Source organism: Phaenicophaeus curvirostris, chromosome 5, assembly GCF_032191515.1.
Source record: "Phaenicophaeus curvirostris isolate KB17595 chromosome 5, BPBGC_Pcur_1.0, whole genome shotgun sequence".
NCBI classification, from domain to species: Eukaryota; Metazoa; Chordata; class Aves; order Cuculiformes; family Cuculidae; genus Phaenicophaeus; species Phaenicophaeus curvirostris.
The window spans coordinates 32,446,836-32,468,851 of record NC_091396.1 but is presented as its reverse complement, the minus strand read 5'-3'; the positions used below and the strand labels follow the sequence as shown (position 1 = coordinate 32,468,851).

Below are 22,016 nucleotides of genomic sequence, written 5' to 3'. Positions count from 1 at the left end.
AATCATTAAGGTTGGAAAAGACCTCCAAGATAGTCAAGTCCAACTGTCAGCCCAAAACCGCTGTGCGTATTAGACCATTTCACTAAGCACCACATCTACCTGTTTTCTGGACACCTCCAGGGATGATGACTCCACCACTTCCCTGGGCAGCCTGTTTCAATGCTTAACCACTCTTTCAGTAAATAATTTTTTTCCTAATATCTAATCTAAACCTCCCCTGATGCAACTTGAGGCCATTTCCTCTCATCTTATTGCAGTCGCTTGGGAGAAAGTCACTTGGCCCCCAAACTGAGCACAGTATTCAAGGTGCAGCCTCACCAGTGCTGAGTACAGGGGGACAACCACTTCTCTAGTCCTGCTGGCCACACTATTTCTGATACAAGTCAGGATGCTGCTGGCCTTCTTGGCCACCTAAGCATGTTGCTGGCTTGTGTTTAGCTGGCAATTGGCCTGCACGCCCATGTCCGTGACCAAGCACTTGGCCTTGTTAAACTTCATACAGTTGACCTTGGCCCTTTGATCCAGCCCAGCCTGTCCAGATTCCTCTGTAGAGCCTTTCTTCCCACAAACAGATCAACACTGCCCACCCCCAGCTTGGTGTTATCTGCAAACTTACTGAGGGAGCACTCAATCCCCTCATCCAAGTAATTGATAGAGATATTAAACAAGACTTGCCCCAAAACTGAGGCCTGGGGAACACGGCTTGTGACTGGCTGCCAGGTGGATTTAACTCAATTCACCACAACTCTCTGGACTTGACCATCCATCAAGTTTTTTACCTGACAAAGAGTACACCTGTCTAAGCCATGAGCCACCAGCTTCTCTAGGAGAATGCTGTGGGAGACAGTGTCAAAGGTTTTACTAAAGTCTAGGTGGATAACATCCACAGCCTTTCCTTCATCCACTAGGTGGGTCACCTGGTCATAAAAGGAGATCAGTGTTGGCAAGCCTCCAGTCATCTGGGACTTCCCATGTTGACTAGGACTGCTGATAAATGATGGAGAGTAGCTTGGTAAGCTCCTCTGCCAGCTCACTTAGTACTCTCGGGTGGATCCTATCTGGCCCCATAGACCTGTGAGTGTCCAGGTGGCATAGCAGATATTTAACTGCTTTCTCCTGCATTGTAGGGGTTTAGTCTTTTCTCTGTCCCTGTCTACAACTTAGGGGACTGAATGACCTGGGAATGATGAAATTTAGGAGGGCTTGAGGGTGGGGAGAATGAGGAGGAGAGCATATCTGGTGCATAAGGCTTTGTCTGCAGGCAGTCCTCTGGTGCCTTGAGGCTGGTTTGCAGCCACTGAAATAGCGATGCCTTGGGATGGAGGTGTAGACGTGTCCATCCGCTTTGCTTCTGGGATAGTGGAGGTGTTACTGGGATCACTGTTTCCATTGCATCAGTATACAGCAATACTCTTACTCAGAGGTGCTGATTATTCAAGGGACAGACTACTATGGTAGGACTTGCCCTCCCCCTTAACACTATGCTCCTGCACTCCGTTTCTCCAGTGCAAAGAGCAGGCTTGCTGAGTGGCAAGAGATTGCTGTCTTGGGGCTGGGATGCTGCCTGTAGGCTACCAGTTGAAGAGTTCTGACAAGTTATCTAAGAATGCCTGGGATGGCAGTAGTCTCTCACTGTTTTCTGTAACACTCAGTTATTTTGGGCTGCTTATTTGTAGGTGTTAAGTGTCAAAAATAGCATTCATGCTAATTGCTGTATTAGTTTGCTGCAGAAGTGCATGCTTCCTATATAAGAGTTCTTATGGGGAGGGAAGTAAAAAGTAGAACAGTGATACTACCTATGAGCTGCCTTAGCACTAGATGTGGTGTTCTCACTGCTTCTAAAACATATTGGAAGGAAAAAGGCTTATTCTTGGCATTGTTTTTATTGTGAAGTGCAAGGAGCTAAATCTTACAGAATATTGTGGACAAGAGACTTGGACTGAAAGACTCAAGTAGATAAAGATCATTCCTGATAAGACCTGTTTGGGCTGGCTAGAGATGAGAGTAATTAAAACCATGTTTGTGATGGACAGAATTTTGAAAACATCTTTTTTGAAAGTCTTAGGAAAGATCTTCGCAGTTAAATATTCTGTGACTTGTATACTGGGCTTCTGCTTGACCCTTTTCTTTCCTGTTCTGCCTGCTGTTCTTTAGAGCTCTGACAGTGTCTTTCCTGACGCTCAGATATGTTTTTTTCTCCTTTTTTCCCCCTGCAAGTTTTCTTTGTAGGTATCATTCTCTCTCCTTAAATGCTGAATTGAAGCTTCTTGCCAACGCGTAGCTTCTGAGACTTAGAATACCAAGCTAGTGGCATATGTTACGACCATGTAAAACAGTTCTTAAGACTGTCAAAAGCTATGGGATTTCTCTAGTGTTCCCGATGTATTACCAGTATTGCTTCTTTAAGGCTAAATAACTTACTCCTCTCAGGCAGCTTTGCTCTGTTGTTCTTGACAAAGAGAACTTAAGCTTTGTAAGCTTAAGTCAGTTGACTTGAGAACCCTAATTCCCTGTGGTTAGGACACAGATTCTTCCAGCATTTGAACCCAACGCAAACACTTCAGCTTGTGGGGAGGAAGTCTAGAGGTCAGTGAATGATTCTGCTAATGATGACCGTAAGACTAAGTCTTCACACAAGCAAGCTGCTGGAGAAATCTCCAACTGGTTTAATTCTTTAATATCTGACTCTACAAAAAAAGAAAGTAATTCTGTTTTTGAATAAACATCCTTTGCATATGTGGGCATTGTTTAAGGGTAATAAAATTATGTGTCTGTGTCTCAGTAGGCAGAGCATCTGTGAAGAAAGTTACTGGAGGAGCTTATGATCAATTGATTTTTAGGTCACTGGAAACAGACCTTTAGTCATATTTCTGCAGTGCAAGTGTGGTATGTTTCTGATGGGATAGATTGCTGGTGTCTTACATCTTGTTATTTCAGTTAGTGAAACTAGACTGTGTGAATGGGAAAAGCAATGTGTTGAGGATCGTGGTACTGCTGCTTTCAGTGGGCTGGTCCTGATCAAAGATATGAGGGAATCTCTTTTATTTTGTGCTTATAGGGAGAAGGATGACTGATGTAAGCCTGAAAGTGGTAAACTTTATCAGAAAATCCAGTTATCATAGAATCATACAATCATAGAATAACCAGGTTGGAAGAGACCCACTGGATCATCGAGTCCAACCATTCCTATCAAACACTAAACAATGCCCCTTAGCACCTCGTCCACCCGTGCCTTAAACACCTCCAGGGAAGGTGACACAACCACCTCCCTGGGCAGCCTGTTCCAGTGCCCAATGACCCTTTCTGTGAAGAATTTTTTCCTAATGTCCAGCCTAAACCTCCCCTGGCAGAGCTTGAGGCCATTCCCTCTTGTCCTGTCCCCTGTCACTTGGGCGAAGAGGCCAGCACCCTCCTCTCTACAACCTCCTTTCAGGTAGTTATAGAGAGCAAGGAGGTCTCCCCTCAGCCTCCTCTTCTCCAGGCTAAACAACTCCAGCTCTCTCAGCCGCTCCTCGTAAGACCTGCTCTCCAGCCCCCTCACCAGCTTTGTTGCTCTTCTCTGGACTCGCTCCAGAGCCTCAACATCCTTCTTGTGGTGAGGGGCCCAGAACTGAACACAGGATTCGAGGAGCGATCTCACCAGTGCCGAGTACAGAGGGAGAATAACCTCCCTGGACCTGCTGGTCACACCGTTTCTGATACAAGCCAAGATGCCATTGGCCTTCTTGGCCACCTGGGCACACTGCTGGCTCATGTTCAGTCTGCTGTCAACCAACACCCCCAGGTCCCTCTCCTCCAGGCAGCTTTCTAGACAGACTTCTCCTAGTCTGTAGCTCTGCATAGGGTTGTTGTGCCCCAAGTGCAGGACCCGGCATTTGGCCTTGTTAAACCTCATGCCATTGGACTCTGCCCAGCAGTCCAGCCTGTTCAGATCCCTTTGCAGAGCCTCTCTGCCCTCCAGCAGATCGACACTTCCACCCAGCTTAGTGTCGTTCACGAACTTGCTAAGGGTGCACTCAATGCCTTCATCCAGGTCATTGATAAAGACATTGAAGAGGGCTGGACCCAGCACTGAGCCCTGGGGAACCCCACTTGTAACTGGCCTCCAGCTGGAGTTAACTCCATTTCCCACCACTCTCTGGGCCCGGCCATCCAACCAGTTTTCCACCCAGGAGAGTGTGCGCCTGTCCAGGCCAGAGGCTGACAGTTTCTCAAGCAGAACGCTGTGAGAAACTGTGTCAAAGGCTTTACTGAAGTCCAGGAAGACCACATCCACAGCCTTTCCCTCATCCAGCAGCCGAGTCACTTTGTCATAGAAGGCGATCGGGTTAGTTTGGCAAGACCTGCCTTTTGTGAACCTGTGTTGACTGGGCCTGATCACCCGGTTCTCTTGCATGTGCTTCATGATAGCACTCAAGATCACCTGGTCCATGACTTTCCCTGTCACTGAGGTCAGACTGACAGGCCTGTAGTTCCCTGGGTCCTCCCTGTGACCTTTCTTGTAGATGGGCACAACATCAGCCAGCCTCCAGTCCAGTGGGACTTCCCCAGTCTTCCAGGACTGTTGGAAGATGATGGAAAGGGGTTTGGCCAGCACATCCGCCAGCTCCTTCAGTACTCTAGGGTGAATCCCATCCGGCCCCATAGACTTGTGGGTGTCTAGTCGGGCTAGCAAGGCTCTGACCACCTCCTCTTGGATCATGGGAGCCTCATTTTGCTCCTCTAGCTCCTGGGTTTGTACACAGACAGAACGACTTTCTTTACAATTAAAGACTGAGGCAAAGAAGGCATTAAGTACCTCAGCCTTTTCCACATCCCCTGTCATTGTTGTTCCTTCTGCGTCCAATAGGGACTGTATGGTCTCCCTAGTCCTCCTTTTATTATTTATATATTTATAGAAGGATTTTTTGTTATCTTTCACAGACTTTGCCAATCTGATTTCTAGTTGAGCCTTAGCCCTTCTGATTTTTTCTCTACACAGTCTCACTTCCCTCCTGTAGTCCACCCAAGAGGCGTGTCCCCTCTTCCAGAGCCCATGCTGGGGGAATAATTCTAAGTAGAAAATTGAGTGAGATGCCTAGGGAAAAGTTGACAAAAAGAAGTTGACAAGCTAGCTAGAGCAAACCCTAGCTATACATTGCCTGCATTACTCCATCCTGGTATGATTGCCTTTGGGTAGCTATTGCTGTGGATGTTGTCTCCCTTTTCTGGGGAGCCCTGTCTAACAAGTAGTGTGATAAAGAGAAGCAGTTCCAGTGTCATTTAGTTGTGAATATACCATGTGGCACCACCAGCAGGAGTAGAGCTACTCCACACCAGTAATGGTCTCTTTCCATCTGAATTATTTCGTACTACGTTGGAAGAATTTTATCTGAAAGTAATGAAAGTCAAGTATTTCTTGTGTAGGTTACTGCAGAGCAGTTGTTGTTTGCATACCTGAGGATTATTTGATTTCCATGACTTTAAGTGGCTCCATTTCAAGAAGAGTTCCCAGATGAAGATCTCTGTTTCAAGGCAGTCCTCATACTCCGTAACATTCTGGCTATGAACATGGAGAATGATGAAATAAGCAAGGGGCATAAATCTGCATGTTGGAGCCAAATACTCCTGTCAACCTCTTCGCATGCAGACTTCAGACCTTCCCTCCCCTAAACCAGGTGTTCAAAATCTGGCTCTGGTTTTACCTACTGAAACTTTCCCTCCCTTTTACTTCAGGATTAACGATGACTAAAATACCCTGCAAACTTTTCTAAGAAGTTTGTGTTGGTCTCCGCTTACAAATGAGGAAATTCCAGTAGTGGGGGGAGAGGGAAGAAGGAAGCTCCTTGGCAGAGACTTTGCAGTGGGAATTGCTACAAGTCTTAGTCCTGCGTGAGCCCTAACATACCTATACTTTTAGCAGACTCTAGGTAGCTGGGTGGAATGTGTCTGAATCCAGAGATGGATTCCCTGCAGGACAACAGTGTTGTTCTCAGATGGTTTGTATTTTCTTAAGGATAATTTGAGTTTACATTTTTTATTTGCTCTTTCCCACTCTGTTTTTATTTTAGGTAAGGCTAATCCTTTCTTGGCACTGTCTTGATACCCAGGTGTATCTGTAGTGTAGTGGTGCAGGAAACTAAGCTACTGCTTCAGTGGCCAGCTAGCATGTGATACCCAGAGGCTTGTTGGCAATAGGATACTAGGCTATTCTTATCTTTCTCTTATCACTGAAAACTAATAGAAATAAAATCTGCTTTCACATTTTAAAATTTGTCATCTGGCTTGATGGGCCAACATTAACTGACTTATTTCTCTGTAGTCTGGAGTCAGAGGTCCTGTGAAAACAAGGGAATATGCTCATACTTGAGCTGTAGCCAGTAACAGATAATTGGGAATTGAAATAGTATCCAGTGACAGAGATAGATTACTGAGGATGATTACGGTTTTTGAGGGTCTGGTTAATAACTAGTTCTTTCTACTTGATTTCTAAATAAGAAATTAGCTAATGAAGTTGTATTGTCTTGTAACTGGTACTGGGAAGACAGAAAAAATTTAGGAAGTTGGACGAGTTGAGAATGGGAGGGGAGGAGCTGGAACAGTGATGAGGGATGAGAATGAACCAGCAGCCTAGCATGTGAATAAACCTGCGAAGAATTTACCGAGTGCATGCACTGGTAACAATGTTTGTGTAAGTAAGATGTTAATATAATTGCTGAGGGAAAAAAAGCCTTTCAAATTCAGTTATAGGAGGTCTTTCTGTGTGCAAGAGCTGGCAAATTTCTGCTGGAAGGAGCAGAGATGACTCTTCTTGGCTTTAATGTTTTCAGTGTTTTCCAAGTAGGTACTGGAAGACAGTTTATTAAATTTGTAGAACCTCTTGGGATCTTAAGAGGATTGGAATTAAAAAGGAGCAAAGACAAAGAGTGGGCAAGTAAGAGTGAGAAACTAGGGGTGTATGATAACAAGGCAACTTGACCGGAGAAATGTGTGGAGCACGCAGTCATGGCAAGAGTTGGATGAAATCAGGACTGGCAAGGATAAGCAAGATGATTCAGAGAGAATTGGGCTAGAATCTTTACTGGAGGCCACATCTTTAATTTTCAATGGTCCGTGAAATCTTATAGCCAGACCAGGTGCACAACCATTTCTCATGCACCTACAAAACCAGTTTTAAAGTGACTGTTAGCCTAATCTCTTAAGTCAAACCAGATATTTCTCTTGGGTCACAGTTGACCTGAACTGATTTAGTATCTGCCTGGAATCCTATCAAATAACACAATCAGTTTTTTTCTAACTCTTCCACTTCTATTTGTAAGGCCGAATTTCCCTGGATTTCTTAACCTTAATTCCCACTGCTATTATCTCTTGTCTCCTGGTATGGACAAAAAAAGCTTGTAAGTAGTGTGTTGATAAGTGATTATACATGTAAAGGTTTTTTTTTTTTTAGGTACTTATTGAGACAGCTAGTGCCTGGGATAACTTTTCAGCTTGAAGAGGTTGCTGAGCTCAGGGAGATGGGAGAGGAGAGAGAAGGGCCCTTTGCTCCAGAACAAGCTTCTCCTCAACCAGAAGCCCACTGAGAGCTGGTTGCCCTGAATTCTACTGCCACTGGTCTTGCTAATATTTAGATAGTACTGAGGTGCTTTTTTGCAGGGTGGATGCCAACCACCATAGTCTAGGCCTTCATCGTTGCTATCCATCTATCTACTTTTAAACAAACCTCAAGTGGTGGCTGCAGTGCTTTATAGCTATAGTGACTAGAGCTCTCCTGAGACTTATATTTGAGTAGAGTGAGGGAGAGTGATTTACTAGATTTTTCTGGTTTGAATGAGGAGAAACGCACGCTGTAATTCCCACATGTGTGGCTGCAGGTGGTTGGGGAGAAGGATTACTGATACTTCACTTGTCTTGTTCCCTGCCAATGTATTGGCTTGCCCACTATCCCCTCAAGCAGTATGGTATTACATGAACAGTAAGCAGTCTGACTTCAGTTGTGCTATTCAGTGATAAAGCAAGTTCTGCTGCTTCTTCCTTCTGGGGCTACTTCTTCCTGTACTCATCTTATAGGCTATGGTCCAGGCTTCTGGAAAGGTGGGCAATATCCTCCAATGAGAGGAGGAACCTTAATCATTTGGATCAGAAAAGCAAATTCCATCAGATTGGGTCAGGCCCAGCAGCCTTGCAGGCTGTAGGAGGTATGAAGAAATAAAACTGCTTAGCCCTATGCATAAGCTCACTGTGCTCCTACAAGTGTGGTGGTGGTATGAGTGCTACTTACTCATGGCAGTCACAAAAACTGTGTGTGGAAGCTGGTATCACTTTAAGTCTGTCAACTGGAAATGTCATTTTGGTCTTTGTCCGCTGTGAGAAGTCTGACCAGTGAGCCTGAGTATGTGTTTGTACTGAAGCCAGGTCTTAGACCAGGTGGAAAGAGATCCAGAAAATCTGAGGAATCCAGATAAAGCCACAGTTGTTTTGCCACAGCTTTCTCAATAACATGTCCTGAAAAGGAAGATGAGAGACTGCAATAATCTTGCCAATTATCTGTGTCAAGGATTTATTGTGCAAAGGTCTCATATTTGCTTATTTTAAGACTGATACCCTGCTCCCTTCAGGAGGGCAGACAGCAAAATTAGACCAATACATATGTTATTTTTTTAGCTTCCACTATAGAACACGTACAAATTTTACCATCAAGTTAGCTGAGCATTTCTAGAACCCCACTAAGTGCAGCTGAAGGAAAGTTAACCTGGGGTATGCTGTGAAACTTCGGATGAGAAGTGGCTACTTGTACCAAAAGCTGTCAAGTCCTGGACTGAACGGCTCATGTATGAAGATACCCCACTGGCTTGGATGGCTTTTGGCTACAAGACTCTTGGTGACAATGAAAGTTAACTTCACTTGCATTTAAGGTGAAATACTGTAAAGCCAGAAATGCAGTAAAACTTATTTATAGAAAATAAGGAGAGAACATATGCCTCTAGCAACAAGGAAATTGGCATGGTCATTCTGTAGCTCCTCACCAAAAGTGTGAAAAATAGTTCAGTGTAGCTGGAATCACCCTGTCTGCAAATTGAAAGCAAACACACTAAAATAAGCAGTTCTATAGTACAAAATTTGAAAAAGCTGTCAACCTGAGGAAGTGAACAGCCTGTATGAAGATCAGTCACTAACATCTTTCTGCTTGGATGTGGGGACTAGATATAGGGATAATGTGATGAGGTGGGGGGACAGGAATCTCTTTGATGGGAGAGGAACATTGTGTCTTGCTCTGGAAACTCATACCAGCAGCCTGGGGGAGCATCAAGATTCTTGTATATTGTCTTTGCTTCCATTTCTACATATTAAAAACTGTACCCCTCATGGCAACAACCCTGACAGTGTAGTTATGTTCTCCCTCACTACAAGAAAGATGTTGAGGTGGTGGAGAACAACGAAGCTGTGAAGGTTCTTAGAGTACAGGTCCTATAAGTGCTGACAATCCCAACAAATAGGGGTTGCTTAGTCTGAAGAAATGCGGTTTAGGAGAGACTTTATTGTGCTCTACTACTACCTGAAAGGAGGTCGTAGTGAGGCCAATGTTGGTCTCTTCCAAGGAACAAGTGATAGGATGAAAGGAAATGGTCAGTTTCTTCATTGAAAGGATTGTCAAGCATTGGAACAGGCTGCCCAGGGAAGTGGTTGAGTCACCATCTCTGGAGGTCTTTAGAAGATGCATAGACATGGTGCTTAGGGACATGATTTAGAGGTGGACCTAGTAGTGTTAGGTTAATGGTTGGACACAACAATCATAAAGGTCTTCTCCAAACTGAGTGTTTCTGTGATTGTGTTCTATGATTCCTTGTAGATCTGCTGTGAACATTATACAAAGCAGGTCTGTCACATAAGGGTGGAAAATTCTCCTGCATAAGCAGATTTTCATGCTAAGACAGTTTCATGCTAGTGTCATAGTAATAGTGCTGAGTAGCTCAGCAGTAGTGTTAAAATGCAACATGGTATCCCCAAGCTACTGGAAGGCTTGTGAACTCTAGTTGAACAGGCTAGAAAACCTTACTCACTAGCAACTTGCTAGTTTGAAGTGGTGTTGCAGTTTGACTTTGCAGTAAATGGCATTGCTGTAGAGATGCTTGACTTTTCCCCCCCATTCAAGTTGAGCAATCAGCAGCTAGGTTACTGCCACAACTTCAAAGACAGGCATAAGTAACTACTGTAAAGCAATCCTGTTTGCAGTAATTGGGATATATTTACTCTTCAGTGTTTGCAGTACAGTAACACTTTTCTGAATGTCTGCTGCTGCTGACACCAAATCATGGTATTAAAGCTAACCATAGTGCAGCTACCAAAGATCCTTCATTCTTTCTTCATATGAGCATTTTATCTTAGAACTGTCTCTCTGAGGGTTTTCCAACTCCTGACTCAATCAGTACTTTCATCTTGACTGTTACAGCAATGTTTTTATCATATATTTAGATAGTCATATTAAGTGACTTTATTTTTAAGGTGGGAACAAGAAGCAAAGTTAGTTTCATACCAGCAGAACTGAGGTTCATATCCTGAACCTTCTGTGCACAGCAAGTTTTCATTTGTGATCCAGAAAGACTTTTAACAGTGGGGGAACCTTCTTTCCTACTGCCTGTGCTGTCCCAGAAAGCTTTGATTGCCTTACAGTCTGAGAAAGTATTGTCCAGCACTAAATTCGAACAAAGGGCTAAAGTCTGCAGGTGGCTACCCCTACAAAATTAATGGAAGCATTTCATTTAAATGTAAGTAGAAAGATGAGAATTATTAATACTGTAAAATACAATGCAAACGGAACTGCAGAAGAAAGTAATGAAACAATGACTCTTGCCCTTAGGGAGTTTTGGGGAAAAAGTTTATTTTTTTCTGACATTTGACTGGAGTTTTAGTTCTGTTTCATACATCCTCTTCCAATTCTTTCCTTCTTGCTCTGAGTTCCTGGCTGGCAGATTTCTTGGTTAGCAGTACTGTTCTTTTGGTTCTGAATTTAAACTTTGCCTTAGACTTAATATGTCTGTTTAGGTCACTGTAGAATCCACCAAGGTGGGTTCGACGCTTGAAGCAGTGAGGGTTAAGCAGCCAAGCCAGGGATCCTTATGATGAAAAAAGCTCCCTACTGGAGGGCTATTCTGAAGAGTAGAAAGTGGTATTATGTATGAATAAGGTGAAACCCCTATCATTTTTTTTCTTCGGTTTCACTGTCTTTGATACTTTAAAGGAGTAATAAAATACATAAGGGCAACCTCCCTTATTACTCTACATAGCTGATGGGGCTAGAACCCAATGCTGAACATCTCTCTGGAGGTGGAAAGGTAGGCCTATAGAATGAGGGATGTCAAGACAGATATGTCTCCAGACAGAAGTAGTAATAGTGCTTCAGAAGCTTTGACACTGAAGTGTTGATGATAGCACATGTAAAGTCGAATGATGCAGCCATTTTCCACAGAGAGTTATTTTTGGTTAATCATTGTCTTTGGATCATGTAGTGGTAAAGAATATAGTTAATAAAAGCAAACTTTTTAACATTTATGGTATCTCCTTTTTTTCATACCCCTCTTGTGCAATAGAATTTTAGTCTTGGCATACAGTTAGTATGCCTCTACTGATGGGCAGTCAGCCCCTGCGGCGTTTTGAACTAATGAGCTCAGCTATTTCTAACATCTACTTCTTGGTTCTGCTGTTGGCAGCAGTAACATTAGCCATAATGAAGGCTGCATGCCAGCTTCACTTTGAATTCCTCTTTCAGCATTTTAGAAGAATTGGTTTAAGAAGGAATGAAACTTGTAGAGCTATGGATTTTTAATGGGTGGCGTTTTCCATCCTCAAAGATCTACAGAACAAAACAATTTTAGTCTAAGGAGTGCCTTTGTATAGTTGTATTTCCATTGGAGCTCAGCTCTGAAGATATGCTTGGCAAACTGTTTGTAAACTATGTTTAATCATCGCATCTTCTCATGTGATGATCTGCTAGCAGAGTAGAACGGTTCCAGAGATGGTAGTCCCCCTTTGTATACCCACCTTGTTTACAATAATACTGTCTAATGCATATGGCTGTTATTCAAGTGAGACTGTGGTGTTGACTAGACAGTGGGGAAAGAGTATGTGGCTTGACATAAGCTTGGTTATGTCTGTTTTGTTGTGTGTGTGCATGTAAAGGGAATTGATGGTTTTCGCATAGGAGACAGCGTTCAGGGGGTTTCGAAGCTGTCTTTGGTAAGACTTTACATATGCTTTCTGCAGTGGTTGGTCTCTGGCATGTACAGAAGGTTTTGTCTTATTGGTGAGAATGAGTGATGAGAGGAGAAAATGTGTTTTATCATCTTCCCAGTTTGGGATGTTTAGAAAGCTTATCAGTTGACTTGGAGACTCCACTTAACGTAGGTGCCCTGCTTTTCAGCAGTAGCATGGAAGGAAAGGGGAAAGTACTTTGAATCCTTGAGAGAAAGACGGCATAAGGACGTGCTTAAGAGAAAGAGGTCTGTATGAGTTGATGTAGGTGCTAAAGCCAAAATTTAAGGGCTTTGGATTTAAAGGGAAGCCCTTTGTAGCTATCAGGCTAATGATGGAAGCTCAACAGAGAATTTGTACTTAATCAAATAGGTTATTCATTTAAGAAAGCTTCAGCAAAATATGCTTGCAGTTAATGTGCGCTCCGCATTGCATAGCAAAGACTCATGCAAGATGCTTATTTGGTATCAAGACCCTTCTACCCTTTGAAACAACAAGTGTTATGGTGTTCATCATAGCATAGTGAAATGTATTACTGTAACACTGGCAAGCTCACATTAGTAGAAATGACATAAGGAAGAATTTCTTTGCCATGAAAGGGGTGAGGCACTGGAGCAGGTTGCCCAGGGAAGCTGTGGCTGCCCCATCCCTGGATGGGGCCTTGGGCAGCCTGGTCTAGTGGGAGGTGTCCCTGCCCATGGCAGGGGGGTTGGAACTAGATGATCTTTAAGGTCCCCTCCAACCCAAACTATTCTATGATTCTGTGAAATTTTGAGACAAATTGAAAGGAAGGGTTTTGCACTGTTATTGAGCAGTGATAGGCCCCAGAAAGGTTCTAGTGGAATTGGCAGGAAGGAACTAAGTATAGGTGGAGGGGAAGATTACTTTGGATTACACAGCTGGATCTAATTAGGTAAATGTCAATCTTCTAACACTTAAAGAACTTGGAACTGATGGCCCCACAGCTTGCCCATTCTGTTGGCAGTGCTCCAAGCTCGTGTAAATGGGCAAGAAGCTTTCCTATGGTGACTGCAAAGGCAGTCCTACTAGACGTAGTACAAGGGGGAAAAATAGGCTAAAGAAAGTATTCTTTTATAGCCACTTTCTGTATGTGGAAAAGCTTCCCATCTGAGTGCACAGAACTCTACAAACCCTGGAACTGACTTTTAGTGGTTTATATGGTTAAGGGTAAGAAGGCATGTACCCCAGTCTCCTCCATGGTTCAAGAGAATCAGGGCAAAGAGGGTTTGCTCTATATCATGAAGAATGCATGCAATGGTTTTAAGCGTTCAACATGATAGCATTTGTGTAAAAAAACTCTTCCCAGAAATCTTGCTTGATGTACTGTCCTTTGCTGAAGTATTCACCTGACATTACTTTAACCTTTCTGCTTTCCTGAGAGCTTCATTTGATGAAAACATCCCATTACAATGGAATAACTGACTTCTTGCAGTGTAGTGACCGTACAAAGTTGTAATCCTGCTATATTTGCTAGGGGAGAACAGCAGCCTTAATATCAATATGACAAACTGAAATTGGAAGTATGGTTAATCAAAGGAGTCTGACTTGGCTTAAGTTATACAGAAGGATGTTTTGAGTTTGTTTTAAAGTTATGCAGAATAAGCAGAGGGCTCCCTAAACCAGAACGACTGGATCGGGTTATTAAACAATACGATTTACTAAAGACAAGATTCTACCTTTTATGTCGATGCAAATTTTGCTGTCATTTTCTTTGGTACCAGAAGTTTATTGCCTGACTATGCAAACATCTGGATTTTCTTTCTGCTTCAACATGTATAGTAGCAAAGCTAAAGAGTAGAAGTAGTCCAAGTTAAACATGCCTTCTCTTGTCAATGCGTTTGACAAATTAAATTTAATCTCAAGTTTGTTCTAGGCTTGCATGTCATCTTGGCTGCAAGAATAATCTCAGTAGGAGAACGAGCTTTGACAGAAGCTTAAGTAATGTTATTTCAAAGCAATTAAATTAGTCTCTACCTTAATATTGCCAAACTTACTAGATAGGTTTAGAAGTTGTGTGTTAGAATTGAGACTTGAGCTTAAATTAATTTTTTATTTCAGAGTTTTGGTTTCCTTCTCGGTTCAGTTGATTGGTATACTGATCTGTGGTACAACTTAGCAGATGCTTAAACAAACCTGATGTTTATAAAATCAAAGTCACTTTTTATAAAGGTGATACATGCAAATAGATAAGAAAATCTGTGGAAGAAAGGATTATTTTAAAATCTGAAATTAGCTTCTTGTCCTTGATGTCTCTGACACTTTTCTTCTGACAAGTCAACTGTAGTTAAGCACTTGTATAAGCTTGCACCTCAAAAGGAAAAAGGAGATAAAGTTTTAAAAGTCCACTCCCTGACTGCAATCTTTTTCTGTTAAAAACAAAACCACAACAACAAAAACCCCAGTAGAGCTTCTTTGGGATGAGGTCAGAGCCTAAGGGTTACTGCTGAACTATTTGGTTCTTCAAATATGCCATTAAGCAACTTCTTTGGATATAGTATCTCATCTGCTGAAAACAGCATAGCTGCTGCATCATGTTTGGGGATCAGTTTGGGAAGTAAACTGAGGTGTTGCTTCCTAGCTAGAAGTCATCTAGCAGATGAAGCTCAGTAATTGAGTGCTCTCCTTCGTTGTAGTGGCTTACACAAAACAGATTGAGGGAGTATGGTAGGGGGGAAGGGAGGATCACTGTAGAAAAGTAAGGTTTCTAGCCTGTAACGGCAGAAAACGGTCATGAATTCAAGTCATACAAATACATCCAGGATTTGCCTGCTTTGTGGTGTGATTCCATATGTTTGTCTAGCTTCCATCATCCTCAAGCACAGGCTGTGTGCTTTGAACCTGTTCTTGTTTGCACAGCTGGGGGGCAAGGGGTTGAAACGTAAGTGGTGCTTTAACTTAGGCTAGACTCTTCAGTTTGCAGGTGAGATGACTCGAGGAATGAAAGATTGGTACTCGTCTCCTAAGTCCTCCTATCTGGGGAAAGTGCTGTGTCCTTCTAATATTTGTTGTGAAAACCTTAAGTCTAAGGTATAAAACCATAGGATGCTACAAAATACCCACACAAGGCCTGGAACTTGTTAAGATTAAGGACTCTGAGAAACTTTGGTTTAAAAACACATTCTGAAACCAAAGTCATCCAGATGTGAGTGAAGTACAAACTTGTGAGCATTTACAAAGAGGGAATATTAAAATAAATGTCCTCCTCCCCCTACTCTAAAACACAAATTTACCAAGAAGCTTGCTTCAAAAACTTTTTCTTCACAAGATGCGTTCTGAAGCTGCACAGGCACTTTCAAGACAGAGGCTGGACACCTTGGTTAGCTTTTGGTAGTTGTGGTGGTTCTGTCTGGTTGATATCTTTCTGCATTGGAAGACTGCAATCCTGGCAGTCTCATTTCTGCCAGAATTTATAAGGCTTTCAAGTTTTCTTTTTTATTTTTCTAAAATTTCTATTTTTCATCTCTGGCTTAAAGCAGCATCTTTCACACCTTTGAGGCCTGCTAGTCTTCTGGTTCTAGGGCAGGAAACTTGGCTGAAGGCCCAAACCCGTGCTTGAAGTGGAATCTTTGCACCCTGTAGGCAACCAGCCATGGGGCTGAGAGTCTAGCCATGATTAAAACTGGGACTTGGCTCCAGTTCTGCCTCCAGTATGGCTGGTTGTACCAGTTTGGAGCCTTAAACCAAGGCATGAATCTGTGAGGTTAAAACTAGGACACACGAAACGATGCCTTCCAACAGGAACAAAATATTCCAGAAGTATATAGTCTCCTCTAATGTACCAAATGGAATGGTTTTCCTGGGGAATTCTCCCTGGGAAAGGCTTGCTCATTTATACTTAGGACCAGTGTGCGTGCTTAGACAATGGGTGGGTGAGCTGTGCCATGTGAGCATGCCTAGATTGATTACTTTTTCTGAAGACATATTCTAAGGGTCTTGAAACTTGAAGTCTGACAGAACATGAGTAAGGCATAGCATGTGCTATTTTCTCAATCTCTTTACTTTTGTTAGGCAGCGGCCTGCAGTACTAATTGGAAGAGAAGCTGCTAAATGGCAGAGGTACCTCTGTATTGTTTTGTAGGGACTCTTGTCTTGTAGATTTATTTCTTAATAGACTTCCACTTTCTCACATTCATGTCGCTTGTATCCCTTGCTCCCTCTTCCCTGAAGCCCTACTAAAGCACATAACTCTGGTCCTGAAATGCCTTGGCCATTTCTTGTTATCCCCATCACAAAGGGCTGTGCTGTTCTGTTTGTGCTTATAATGTACCCAGATGGTGAATAGAATGAGTGACCACCAAGCTCATTTTCACTTGTGGGGTCAGACCTTTCTCTGCTAAATAACACAAGTGTTCCCAGCTGCTGTGCAGCTGCAAGGAGTCTGCTTTCCTTCACAGGCATTAAAAAGCCTTTAATCAGTGTTTGTTGTTTGTCAGCAATGGTGTTGAGGTGTGGAGAAAAAGAACAGATATGCTTTGTTGGTGAAGTTAACTTCATTCTGACCTCTTATCTTTCCTTTTTCTTTTCAAGTCTGAAGAAGCAGAAAGTAGTTTGGGAAGTGGTTTCTGCAAGCACCTGTGTAAATTTATTTGCTAAAGGAGGAGGTTTATGTCCTTATACAGATACAGCGCTTAGTGTAAGATGCTCCGAGAGCTTCATAGAACTGGAAGCTCTTTAGGGCTGGGACTCAAACTGACCAGTATAGGAGCTTTGCAGGCTCCATTAAATATAAACAAATGCTATGAAAATATGCATACTGTTGCCTAACACTGGTGGTTTTTTTTGCTTATTTTAGTATTAAGCATACATTTAAGGGATGCCATTTGCAATCTGGTCAATTTTAACATTTCCCTGGAAAACAGATTATTCCAGATAGTTTTTTGTGATTTTTTTTTAAGGAGGTTTTTATGGGTTTTCCTCTTCTTTAATTTTGATTTTAATAGTTCTTCTTTCATGGAGGAAAAGGGAGGAAAGGAAAAGGCTGATAAGCCAGTGACACCATCCCCAGTCCCATTTGTCTTGGAAGCTGAAGCAAATGGGAACACAGGTATCAAACAAACTTTGAGAAATCTCAGAGTGAAGATAATTTCCCCTCTTTTTTCTAGAGAAAGCTTGGAAATCTGCTGATGCTGTACATGTTTCTGCAGGGTTACTTTTTCCCTGAGTCCAGATCTGTTTGTGGTGTATGTCTCTGTGGACAGCACCAAGCATAGCTCTGTTCACGTCTGTTCTAATGTTTGCAAAGACTTTGCTTGTGGAGGCATACTGAAGCTGTTAGAAGTACAAGCTTTCATTTGACTTTCAAGGGTCATAATAGGGCGTTTGCTGTTAAAGGTGGAATCTTGCCATGCTTCGCTTGGTTTGAAAGGACCAGAGAATCGTATTACTGCTTTGATCATATTTGGGGAGGATCAGTAGCCAGAAGTGAGAATAAAGAACTGGGAGTTGTAATTGTAGCTGTTAAAATGGTAAACTGCTCTCCCAACAGGCAGACACGTTTTGGCATTTGCACAGTGTTTTTCTTCAACTAGCCAGGGCTTCTTGCAAAGGAGGGCAGTTGGCATTCTTAGAGAGGCCAAATGCTAGAAGGAAAACTCCATGCTGGGCAGGAGGGGTTGGACACTCAAAACAGTATGTTAAATGTCTCTGGCTGGTCTGTGGTGATGATCACTTCTGGCCAGAATGCTTACCAGCTAGAAACAGGACAAGGAACCACTGTTACACGTTCTGAAAGCTGGTAGGGTTGCCAAGCAAACATGAGGGCTCTGAGATATGGTGGAGTGAGTGTCCTATGGAAAAGGGAAGTTTTTCAAGGCCTTCAGTAACATCTCAAGGAGATGCATTTCTGGCAATGCTGTCTGATCACGTGAGAAGAACCCTGATCAGACAGGCATGATCCTGGATCCTTGTGGAAATTAAGGCAGACTTTTACAATTATAATCTAGCCAAATGAAACAAGCACCATCTTGTGCAACTATGTAAACCATAAACTTTTTTTGGCAAGGCAGGTGTGGCATCTTCAGTGTCTGGAAAGCACCTAACATGCTGTGTGGGCTCCTTACTGTAATCCAAATTACAAATGCTAAAAATGCTTTGATTTTTTTTTTTTTTCATTTATAGAGCGGTTCTTGGCTTAATTTGGGTAGGCAAGAACTTCATAGACTGCATTGGGGTGCTCGGCGTGTTTCCTCAGGCCCTCGTAATTAATCAGTGCTGAGCTGTTCTTCCCTGTCACTCTGCGTGGAAACACCAGAGGAAAGCTGTTCCATAGCCTTAGTTTTAGCTTGTTTATGTCAGCCCTGAGAAGGACTTTCTGTACTTTAGAGCTGCTCTTTATGGGAGGAGAGGTGTTCCTGGCCTGCAAGGCTCCTTTATGCTAAGTATTTTGATACAGGCTGTAGAAGGCTTAGGTGAGTTTTCGTGATGCAAGATGAATTTTCAATAAGTAATGTGTTTTGACACATGGAACCAGTATTCTAGCTTTTTTTGGTGCACCTCTGGTCCATGAAACTCTGCTTCTGACACCAGGAATTTGCAAAAAGTTTCATGCCAGTAGCTCAAGCCCTTAAAGTTGTGATAAATGGCACATGCGTGCATTCCTTCTAAACCAGAATGGCTTCTGTGTTTAACTGAATATTTAATCCCTCTATGTGCACCATACTGTGCTATCGGACAGCTCTGCTTTTAAAGGCTGTTTATACAGACAGCTGAAAAGCCTTGAGTCTTTCAGAGTCCCTGACATCACACGCTGGAAGGAAGCTTCAGCATCTTCAGTCTGATTTATGTTTACAGTCTCTGATGATCTTTGCACCTCAGAGGCTACAGAAGGATATTACTGTAGCCAAAGCAATTCCAAGCTAACTTGTGATGTCCAACGCCTGACAAAGAATTAGGCAAAAATCTGGTACAGCTTTACAGTGTTTTTATAGTCTAGTCCAGGTCTCTATAAACCATTTAAAATTGCCTTCAGGTTTAAATTTTCCAATTTCCCACTTGGAACAGGTGTTGCCAGGTTATAGAAAGTGTGGCAGAAAAGGAACAAAATCACTTTAAAAACTCAGTGCTGTTACAAATTTTGGCAGGTCCCTGACAGATGAGATATTGAGAAGAAATTGCCCCACCCAAATTAAAACAAGTGCAGACCTTGCTTACTTCTCCCAGCTGTCATGTTTAAATAGGGTTTTTTTAGTAATGCATGGCTCTTCAAAAGATCTAGCAGTACAGAGTTAATATATTTTTGTATGAAAATATGCAACTTTTCAATTGTTTTTCATCTTACTTAACTGGGGAGAGAAAGGGGGTGAAGAATTTTTTTAATGTCAAAAAAACAAATTTCAGAGATGCATGTTTTTGAAGTGGTTAAAAACCAACCCAAACTAGGCTTCAGGCAATGTTTTTTCAACAGCTTTCACCTCAAAGCATACAGCAGACAGCTTTGTAGGCAACTGTAACACCAAGGTGATTATGGCAATGACTCACACTTCCCTGTAAAGGCATCCAGCTATCAACACACTTGGAGAGCTGTGGCTTTGTGCTTGCAGGCAGGGTGTCAGTCAGTGCCCACGTGCCAGCCAGCTCCAAACTGCTGAGCTCATAACTGCTTTGACAGCAAGCTGGGCTGTTGGTGTATTAGAGTGCAAATCTGGTCCTCCCCAGGCTTGCAAGAGGCTTAAGAGATGAGAGCTTGGGAAGAGGAAGTGCGAGGCAGGTTTAACTTCCCTTTTCTTTGCTTAATCCTCGTGAGACTTGTTTCAAGAGTTCCCTGAAATCTTCCTGTGAGCAGGTGGTTGGGTTTGGGTAATAGTGGTTTGTCAGACCTTTAAGTGGGGTAGCATGGGAAATAGAAAAGGCTGCTACTATCATGTCCTGGTGAAACTCTTCCAATGGTTCTGGAGAGAGGACTGGCAGTTAGGGTCCTTGGGAAGAGAGTATGAACTTGGGAAAGAGACTTGGGTATCCCTATACGCAGCTCAGAGTACAGTGTGAGGGTACAACATTAAACTACTGGCAGGTGTTGGGATTTGCAGGGAACAAGAGGACAGAAAATGGGGACTCATTCATGTGCATTGTGGGTTTCCTCATCTCTGAAAGGTAAGGCAGAAACCAGACTGTCTTCAGAGAAGGGAAACAGGAGCGATTGGTACAGAGGATGTCTGGGTGAGGAACTGGGAGGCTGGGGTTGTTCACATTGAAAGACTGACCAGAAAACAGTGCCACATTTATATAAAACAGGCTGCATCAGAACTAAATGTTTGAAAATGTATTGAGAAAGATGACAAATTCAAACTTCTAAAAGGAAATGGCTTTTCACATAGCATGAAATTAGGTTGTGGGATGTGTGGAATGCAATTGCCAGCTGAGCAGGATGTCATCAGGAAGGAACAAAGCGTGGCTTTGAGAGTGCGCAGGTATGCTATTGCAGGTGGTGTCCACAGATGACATAAGTAATGCTTCAAAAAGCCCAAATTACTAGTGATAGAAAGGTGGTTACATCTGTGGTTCAGCTACCAAGGCTGATCTTGATAAGTTTTTTGGGTTCCTTCATCCTTGGTGATAAGTTTCTTGCACTTCTGACTAAAATTGTCCAGTGCCAGATGTTGTTTGCAGCAGGGCACGGGGCAAGCTGGGCTGTTGTGACTCAGTGTTGCCCTTCCCGTGTGGGTTGTGTTTGGCTTTGCACATCTTATGTTTTCAGAGGTGAGGCAGGGTGAGTAATGTTTCCGTTCCATTAAAGAAAATAGAATGAAAACAGCTTTTTTTTTGTAAAGATGTGCGTATTTCATTTTAAGTTCCCTTCAGGCAGAGTCAGCTTAAACTGCATTATAGGCCATATTGCTATTGTCATAAAAACAAAATACATTGTGCTTTGTTTTGGGAAACCAAACAAAACCAATGCTTTTTTTCCTCTCTCCCTCCTTTTTTCACTTCTTTCAGTTTTTAATAAGTGATCGTGACAGAGACCCTCAGTGTAACCTGCATTGCTCCAGATCCCAGTCCAAACCTCTCTGTGCCTCTGATGGCAGAACATACGAGTCAATGTGTGACTACCAGAGAGCCAAATGCCGCGAGTCAAGTCTGAGTGTGACACACCGTGGCCGGTGCAAAGGTAGGTGGATTTCAAATGCTTTTGAGGTCAGGAATGGGAGTCTTACCTTATAAGAAACTGGATTCATAGACCTTTGAGTTTAGTGCCATGGTCTGTGAGTAATCTGATTGAAATTGTGCATTGATGTGAGTGTAGGTATCAGAGTCTAGGTTAGGTGGCAGGAGTAAGAACTGAATTATCAAAAGAAGGTGAAGAGGTCACAGACGTCACTTAAAAAGGGGTGTAATATGTGTCTGTAAAGCAAAAGGAGCTGGTCCTGTGGAAATGCAAAATCAAATCCTCAATGAAGAAATCTTCCTTACTACCTGTGCCTGTGAGGACCTGAAATACCTTTTGAGTGATAGAAATATGGAATGGGGAATAATATGTGGTGCATATTAGATGTCTAGTCCCTTTTCAGACATACACAACCTTTCTATGCCGAGCTAATTAAGAAGACAATACATGCAAGCTTTTACATGACCTCTTTTTTTTTTTTGCCCGTCTGCTGCTATACATTAAAAGTGATGATACTGCTCTCTCAGTTCAGCACTTCTTCAGCATTATCTAAAGACGAAGTCGCAACTTTAAGGAATATTGGGGTCTTGTCACACAAATGGTTTGCTTCTGCAGTGAAGTGAAAAATCAAGTTGAGTGCCTTTCCTGAGAACACAATTGACTCAGA

The 22,016-nt window shown here is 42.6% G+C and overlaps 1 protein-coding gene across 7 annotated transcripts in view; it reads left to right on the top strand.

The window, feature by feature from the left end:
• Positions 1 to 22,016, top strand: part of SMOC1 (SPARC related modular calcium binding 1) — a 137,124-nt gene that overhangs the window by 22,123 nt on the left and 92,985 nt on the right. For all 7 annotated transcript variants that reach the window (XM_069858287.1, XM_069858289.1, XM_069858288.1 and 4 more), the window contains exon 2: positions 21,181 to 21,352. In XM_069858287.1, the coding sequence (XP_069714388.1) occupies positions 21,181 to 21,352 (172 nt within the window). The remainder of the gene's footprint in view (positions 1 to 21,180; positions 21,353 to 22,016) is intronic.